This window comes from Nanorana parkeri, unplaced genomic scaffold, assembly GCF_000935625.1.
Source record: "Nanorana parkeri isolate BGI_ZX_2015 unplaced genomic scaffold, ASM93562v1 scaffold13, whole genome shotgun sequence".
Taxonomy (NCBI): Eukaryota; Metazoa; Chordata; class Amphibia; order Anura; family Dicroglossidae; genus Nanorana; species Nanorana parkeri.
In genome coordinates, this window is record NW_017306281.1 from 853762 (window position 1) to 862737 (window position 8976).

Consider the following 8976-nt stretch of genomic DNA (forward strand, 5'->3'; position numbering starts at 1 on the left):
CCAATAGTTCAATAGGTCTATAAGTCTTGAGTAAATAAGGTATATTCAGCCCCCACCTACTTTGGAAAGAACCATTTATAAGGGATTGCGTACATGTTGGCTCAGAAACAAGTGAATTGCAGCATTCTTTAACAAAAGAATGGCTTCTAACTTGCTTTTATGGGGTGTAGGAGTTCACCCTAGTAGGATAGAATTGCTGTAGTATTTAAACCTAGAATATGGAAATGTAAAAAAAAAAAAAAAAAAAAAACAGCATCCCTCCAAAAACACAGTACTTTGGCTAGGATCTGACTGTAGATGACTGCCAAAACCCAGGACAGTGCTGGGGATGCCTGAAACAAGCCCTAAGCAGGTGAATTGGTGAGCTAATCACATGGGAATGAAGCTTCTGAGGCCATTCTGTACACAGACAGAGCAACCCTGGATTACCATTTCCTAATAATTTTGCCTTGAAAAATAATATATGTACTTTTTAAATCTATTTAATTTATGTTGCAATCATATATCTCATGTCAGTTTCCCTTTCTGTAACTTCAACTATGTATGTTTTAGTGCAGTGGTTCTCTAGTTGCTAGGGCATGGCTCCTGTCAGAGGTGCAAACCACACAGCCCAGCAGCTGTTGGATTCAGAGACATTTTTTAGTGTCTTGGTCCAGCACGAGGAGTGGGGTAGATTTCTGATCATATGATGCCAAATTTTGCTTACAGTTGAGGTTCTACCATCCAAGGATCCAGGGAGAGGACGCAGAACAGACACTGGCACCCAGTGCAGCCTCTCCGCCGGGTGAGACTCGGGTGGCAGACACGCAGCCACAGTCGCAGCAGCCAGGACTGGAGTTAAGCCCTGAGAGTTTTAGCCAGGGAGAGGAGGGGATCACTCCAGCTGCAAATGCTGAAAGTTTCTAAACTTTTGAAAGCAGGACTGAATATGGTGGAAAAGCACTTTGTAAAAACAACTCCAGCTTTCTCTGGCATTCCTTCTTCCTGCTTGGCACTGGCAGCCAGTACTACGTGTTTGCCTTTCCACCTCATTTTATATTTAGACCTGCTTTCCAAACCTTAGAAACATTAAGGCTTCATTCACACCAGGGTGATCCCTTTTCAGTGTGTTCAACACAGGCCGATGTGTATTACCGTATGTTGCACGTTAATGTTTGTTGTGTTAAGCCAGCCCATTCATTTAAATAGGCTGTCAATGTAACACAGTGCACCAAAAATTGCACCTGCACCTGGAAGAATGTACCGGGCCATGGTCTTGCTAAGGTAAAGAACCAAAGTTGTAATGTTTTAGTGCCAGGTAGTGCACGTTAGTGTTTACTTGCAGGGCTACATGCAGTGGTGTATTTAGGTTTCGTGCTGCCCTAGGCAAAACGAAACTCGGCACCCCCCCCCATCTAACAAGACATTTTGCGTATTCTTTAAAGTCGCTGGATACAGTGTCTGACAGATTGCGCTTTTAGGCCTTATTCACACTGCTAAGAGTCGGCTCATACAGATCCGTGGGACGTGCACCCGGGAAGGACAGGTGCTACGTGTGATTTGTACGCAGCAGCCTGTTCTTCTCTATGGGAGGACTCAGCTGTACGCTCACCTGAACAGCACGTCCGTGTGGATGTCCGTACTCGTACACAGACAGGATGGATCCTATCTGCGTCCGAGCATGGACACCCGCACCAGTACGGATGTTTATGGGCCAACTCTGAAAGCTGTCCGGCACGGAGCTTTGCGTGCTGTGTGTGAGCTGAGTGCAGGCACATGATTGACTGCACCTTCAGCCAGTCGGCTCCTGCATAACAACCAGCCAGACATCGCATCGCAACACGCCGGTTTATAAGCACGAGCCGATTGGCTGAAGATGAAATATTTCATCTCGGCACGCTCAGCTACGCGAGCTCTTGCAAGCTGAGGTGCCGAGGAGAAAATTACATGACACACTGCTCGCGAAGGCAGCGCGCCACAGCCTTAAGCAGTGTGAATGAGGCCTTAGTGTTGCAGGGAAGCCGGGGTCTCAAGTGGGCTGTAAAGGATCTCTGGTGGGCACTGCAGGATGTCAGGCTGAGACCACCATAGACCTTGCAGTGCCCATCTGAGTTCCTGCAAACCCCACCAGAGACCCCCCAGAGCCCACCATAGACCTTGCACAGAGACTTTAAGGTGGGCTGTGCATGATCTATTATGGGCTGTGGAGGGTCCCTTTCCCTGCACACATGCTGCTCTTCTTACCTGCAGCTCCCCAGCCTGCTTCCATTCTGCATCTTGCTTCCAGCCTGCATCTTACTTGAGCCGCCCGCAGCTTCCGCCGACCGGGGCCGTGTCTATCTTGGTCCCATCCCATCTGCAGCCGCGTTGCTTCTTGGAGCCGCCATCCCATCTGCAGCCTCCACCGGCCCAGGTCCGCGTCTTTCTGCAGCCGCCGAATCTTCTTGGAGCGGCACCGCAGCCTCCGACGGCCAGGCCGCTTCTCCCTCGGCCCCGGCCACGCCTCCTCATACACCCGCCAGCTCACTGCCAGGCCCCGTTAGCAGCCACCTGTTAAGGCAGCCGACGCTGCTTGATCTTGTGCGCCCGGCGCCTTGTTCGTCCCCAGCTTTCCTCTTTGCATGGGGGGCGAAAAATGCAGGTCCCCTGCAAAGTGTCGCTCCAGGCAAACGCCTTGTTTGCCTCACGGTAAATACGCCCCTGGCCACATGCATACTACTTCATATGTAGCTCTAAAGGTGATTGTACAATAGGATTGTTATAAGTATGGTCATCTTAAGACTCATTTTATGCAGTGTCTGCAGTTCATTTTAAAACCGTACAGCAAGCTTGTAATTTGGCATATTCCGATTATAACGTGCGGTCAGTTTTACCCTGACTCTAAAGAAAATATTTTGTAAGACCCACTTTTCAAATGCTAGATGTCTGGCTATCATGCTGATTCTCAGGCTTCAAGTAGGAAGAGTTCATATTGACTTTTTGCATACTTGTTCTGTGTCAATGACTCAATCTGTTTGCATCCATGGACAAGTATCTGTCACAATCTGCAGGTAATCGTTCCATGTACGATTATATGGGGACAGCCACAGACAGATGCAGCTGCTGTCAGCCTGTCATTCACTTGAACAGGCACAGTGGCTGCATCTATCTGTGGCTGTCCCCATATAATCGTACATGGAATGATTAGCTGTACAGACACACCTGGGATTCCCATGTGCATGAGGCCTTACTATACTACAGAAACCCTTATCAAGCTTCCCCTGACACTTAGAACAATAATTAATCTACATCATCCAACTGTGGACATCATTTTGTCTCCAGACTCCAACCTTCTCTAGTTGCCTAGAGGATGTATTTATTTACACTGCATAAACGATCTATAACTTTCAGTTATTACAAAATCCGTGACATAAACAATGAAGAAAAAAATGATGATTACTTTTTGACCTGTTTTAGGAGTACCTTCCAGGGTTTTGGGACTTACCCAGTGGGGGATCTTTTTTTTGGGCCGAGGCAGGGATTGCAATACAGTATTTCTTATTTGCTTCTATATTTTTGTGATGTCCTTTGATGTTTTTTGAAAACATAAACACTTTTCAGTTTGTATTTGCTGTCTTGTTAAGGATATTTCCCTTTACTTCCTATCCTGGAGATACAACAGGAAGTCGGTGTAAATCTATACAATGTAAGGGGTAGTCTACCGTTGTTACTGTAACAGGTGCCCCATTAGAAGGTCTTGATCTTTGTGGGTTTTCTGTCATTCTTGTGTCAGTGACCATGTACACCAAGACAAAGAGAGAGGGTGAAGCTACCCATTATAGAACCAGCCAGCAATGACAACCTGCCAGGAGTTACCTATAGAAAACTAGTATGTTGGCTTGCTGTAACGTTGTGCTGCCACATGTGTGTGCAACTAGTACTGCTGTATTTTGCTCGGCGTTCGCTAAGTTGGTGTCTCCAGCACTGTAAGTGCACTGTCACCAACAGTTCCCGCTGTTTAAAATCTGGAGCCAGTGGGACGGGCACCCAATCATGTGATCACTATAACAGCCAGTACACAGTCAGTCTCAGTGATCACATGATCAGGAGCTGCCTACTGAACTGGTGGGAGCCATTGGTAAGAAGAAAGCCAATATCTGGTTGCTGTAGGCAACAGTAAAGTTATCCCTTTCTCTCGTTTTTATAAAATGTACAATTGGATCTTTTAATATGGATTATTTTACACAGCGTGAAATAGTTGTTGCTGTCGCTGTATATTCACAGGTTGTTTCACAGCTTCCCTGCTTTGTGCAATTACAGCAAGGGTACAATGCTTTTGTGTGTCTCTGTTGACTGAGGATAAAAGAGACCAGCTGCTCTCTGGTAACAGAAGTCTATGGTGAAACGTTAGATTTCAGGGAATGAATAACAGGTGATGTCATCAATTTCTATTTCTTATTTTCAGCTTTGCACCTGCTCTGAGAAATGTAGGTACAGTTCCACTTCACTGTTTTGGAATCCTATGGAAGATGACTTCCCCCACCCCCCTTCTTAAATGAAACAGAGGAATACTGTGAAAATCTATCACCCAAATTATTATTCACCCTGCATGTTAATGTGTTCTCATTATGTAAATTGTAGGCTCTTAAGGGAAACTTGGAAACATGGAGTTTGCCATCACTGATTTCTCATTCTACAAATGCTGGTTGCTGGGCTCTCTTTCTTGTTTCGTTACTTTGAGTCACTTACACATAAGAGCAAGAAAGCAGATGGGGTCTTTTGACTTTACATGCTTGTTCTTGGTCAGTGTCTCTTAAAGTAATAAAGCCAGGTGATCAGCATAACAGCCAGACAGCTAGCATTTTTAGAAGGTCAGCAGTAGAGGTGCACCGAAATGAAAATTTCAACAACGAAACCGAAATGAAAAAAGTCAGGCCGAAACTGAAAAGGTTTTTTATTTTAACTTTTTCAAAAAATGTTATATTTTATTTTAATTTTTTTATAAACTTTTAAATTTTTTATATTTTATTTTTATTCAATATTTGTATTTTTTTATTTTACTTTTAGGGGCTTTGGGGGAAATATTTGGAGTATATATTGGGGCTAAACAGACCCCTGATATTTCCCTTTTTTAAATAGAAAAAGCATCTCTTTTTCTGCATCCCCTGTTATAAATTAACAGGAATCCCCTATACTGAGTGTTCCTGTTCATTCATAATATGAGGACAGACTATGGTTACTATAACCACAATCATGAATGAACAGAAAGTGATGTAGAGCACTTCCCATTCATTCATAATTGAGAATATAGTAAACATACTCTCACTCTCCTTTCTGACACGCTGTCACAGGAGGATGAGCGAGCGGAGCTGAGCCTCCTGTGACAGCGCGAGTTGTCTCTGCCCACACACCGCTCTGCCGTTCTGTGACAGGAGGTTGAGCGGTTCGGGGAGGAGAGAAGCTGGCCGCTCACAGTGCTCTCCTCCCGCAGTGCTTGGCTGACCGTATCTCTCCTCCCAGCTGGGACACAGAGCAGCGCCCAACAGGGAGGAGAGAAAGAACAGATGCACCGCCCCCATATTTCCTTGAGATGTTTACTTTTATGTTGGACGGTTAAGTGAAAACTTACAAAGACGCATGGAGGGAGTGTGATTAATAAATATTAAGGGAGCTACATAGGTTTAAAGGAGAACTATGGGGTTAGGGCTTTTCCCCATAGTTCTCCTAAGGGTAATGGGAGGACACAAACTAGCATCCTCCCATCACCCAAAGCTCCAGCTCGCGGTATACTGAGACGGCGCAGCTGGGACGGATCCCGACTTTACTGTCGAGAGCCACCCGGCTGCGTGATTGACAGCTGGCTCTGCCTATTTGGGGCAGAGCCAGCTGTAACCGCCCCGTCCGTTCCGCCAGTCAGCGCTGGAGGATCGGACAGGGGGGGGGGGGGGGGGAAACCCTGCATGGAGCCGTGAGTGACAGTCGCGGCTCTCTTCTGCAGAGATAGATCGAGAAGTGGGCGAGCAACGGTATGTGTTCGCTCACTTCCCGATCTAATGAGCCGACCTGTGACAGTTTAATTGTCACAGGTTCACTAGAACTATGAGGTGAGTGATTTTCACTCGCCTCATAGTTCTCCTTTTAAAAGCCACATGCAGCCCGGGGATATGAGGGGTACTCCCTAGAAAAAAAAAGATCTAAGCCTTTGTTCTTACCTTTTGCGTTCATGGCATCACAGGGATGAAGCAGGGGGGTGCATTGTAGTGCCCCAGGGGAAAGGCAGCCTATTTATTCAAATGGAATGCCTACCACAGCTAAATGGTGGTGCATGCACTTTTTTGTTTCTTAAATTATATCAAATGATAACGGGTTACCTTGCAGTGTGGTGCGATACAGCCCACAGGCGATGGCTAGGTGCATTGGGGTGCTAATAAGAAATAATGGCACTGCAGCGTACCTAACAATGCAGCGTGCAATGCGGGATCATGTCGGCAATGCATGCACTCCCGCATCACAGAGCTGTGAATGGAACCTAAGTATTTTAAGCATGCCTCATATTCCCTACTTCTCCTTTCCACAATCGGTGATTCCATTTACGATATAATGCATTGTAAGAATGCTATTTTTTACAACATACTTAGACTAGTTATTTTATTCTCTACTGTAACATTGCCTGTTTTTTAAAACTGACCACTGGGCAAACTAGAAAATGTTTTCTTTTTGTTGCTCCATCTAGTAGCCATAATGCTGTATTTTCTGAATGTTACATTCGACCTGAATAGAAAATATACAACATTTGTTTTGTCTCTATTTAGACAGAGCGAACATCCACAGAGATTCTCAGGGGGAATGGCTCTGCAAATTGTTTATAAATATACCCGTAGGCCTGGTTCACATCTGAGCATTTTTCCACGCCGATCTATTCGTGCGAGAAAGCGCAAAACACAAATTGTCATGCAAGTCAATGGTGACTGTTCACACCTTAGCGTTGCATCGTGTGTAGGAAAGCACCTGTTGTGCGAAAAGATGCAGGAGCTATTTTCAGGCGGATGACGCACTGTTTTGGTCCCATAGACATCTCTATGCTGGGAGAAAGGCACGTTTTTAAAAGCAAAAATGTGCAAAATCACGCAGAAGAAAAAATCCCTCCAGAAACACTCAAAACGCCTAGGCGTGAACCAGGCCTCAAATATTGCAGCACATTGTGTTGGCGTGTCTTCATGTTTGTAATAGGAACAATCTTTATTTTCTTAAACACAACATCATTTCAGTGTTGCTATCAGCAGCACAATGTGCTTCATTGCAGCACAAGCACTTCTGAATTATTAGTTTTAGTGGAGTTGCAGGCCAGGTGCTAAAGGTCACACAGATTACATAATTTCATTGTTGACTTGAAGGATACTGTAGTGTACCTTCAATAGAGATGTTGTTATAACGGGAACATATACTTTAAATAAGCTTTCTAGGTTGTAAGTTTGTTTTTATGTCATATTTTCATGACTATACAGATCTGTAGATTCTCCCTATAGTATCTACCCTTATGTGAGCCGGCAACCTTTTGCTGAATGGATGCTAAAATAAAATCAATGAGAGGATAAGCTCTCCAAGCTAACCAAGACCAGCATGACCTGTAAAAACTGGAGGATTATAACTCCCACAGTGACCTATACATTTCATGCATGATTATTAATGATCTATGTCTCTCATTTCCCTGTGGGACAGCATACACTGGATTCTGCCAAGATTCCCAGTGCATGGAACTTGTTTTTTTAAATAAAATGTAAGACTTTTACAATGAATGAAGATTCCATTTAAGTGTACTGAATTTGACAGAAGTATTAATTTTGTTAACAGATCTGGGTTTAAAAAAAAAAAAAATGTATATCCTCTTTCTAAAAACATTTCACTCATCGTGGTCTCTCTGTTTATACAGGGTCATCCTTCTTCAGGAGAGGACATGGAGATTTCAGATGATGAAATGAACACCTCCCCTATCACTACTGAAGAATGTGCCAAATCCATTGTTGTGAATTCAGCTGTCACCAATTCTGGCGTTATGACCTCAGTCATTTCTATCCTACCTCCTGGATTTCCTCCACTACCACCACCACCTCCTCCTCCTCCCCCACAGCCTGGATTCCCCATGCCACCACCTCTTCCCCCACCTCCTCCACCAACTCATCCTTCAGTTACAGTACCCCCTCCACCATTACCTGCTCCACCCGGAGTACCCCCACCGCATATGTTGCACCCTCCACCTTATCACCATCAAGGCATGTTCCCCACAATGCAAGGTGACATGATGAGTGCCCTTGGTAATCAGTGGGGAGGAATGCCTATGTCCTTTCAGATGCAGACTCAGATGCTCAGCCGCATGATGCAAGGACAAAACCTTTACCCTTACCACCACTTCATGGGGAATTCCATGCAATTTGGTAACCAGCATCCATATCGCCCTGTTGCCATGTCCTCTTACCTTGGACGAGGTCAGCCTTGGCCGCCCTTTCCAAAATTCGATCCTTCTGTGCCACCACCAGGCTACGAACACAAGAAGGAGGATCCACACAAGGCCACAGTGGATGGAGTGCTGCAAGTCATTGTTAAAGAACTTAAAGCTATCATGAAAAGAGATTTGAACCGAAAAATGGTTGAAGTGGTGGCATTCCGGGCATTTGATGAGTGGTGGGATAAGAAGGAGCGTCAAGCAAAGGTTAGTATTTTATAGTGTGTGTATGTATGTATATGTATATATATATATATATATAATTTTGTTGGTGCAGACGATATCCTAAACACATCTAATATCCTTATGTATGGTTTACTGTACATGTGCTTTACATCCATGAATTGAATCCAGAATTGCTGATTTAATCTTCTGTTTTGTCATTAATAGCAGTCTCTGACTCCTGTAAAATCTGGGGATAACAAAGATGAAGAGAAACCAAAGGCAAGGGACCAAATAACACAAATAACATCAAGTCTGCTAGAAAGCTGGAACAAGGGAGAAGGACTGGGATTTTT

The 8976-nt window shown here is 44.6% G+C and overlaps 1 protein-coding gene across 1 annotated transcript in view; it reads left to right on the forward strand.

Moving 5' to 3' along the window:
* The window catches only part of SETD1B (SET domain containing 1B), a 49359-nt gene that overhangs the window by 22221 nt on the left and 18162 nt on the right, over positions 1 to 8976 (forward strand). Inside the window, exons 7-8 of the mRNA XM_018556765.1 lie at positions 7889 to 8665; positions 8849 to 8968. Of these exons, the coding sequence (XP_018412267.1) occupies positions 7889 to 8665; positions 8849 to 8968 (897 nt within the window). The remainder of the gene's footprint in view (positions 1 to 7888; positions 8666 to 8848; positions 8969 to 8976) is intronic.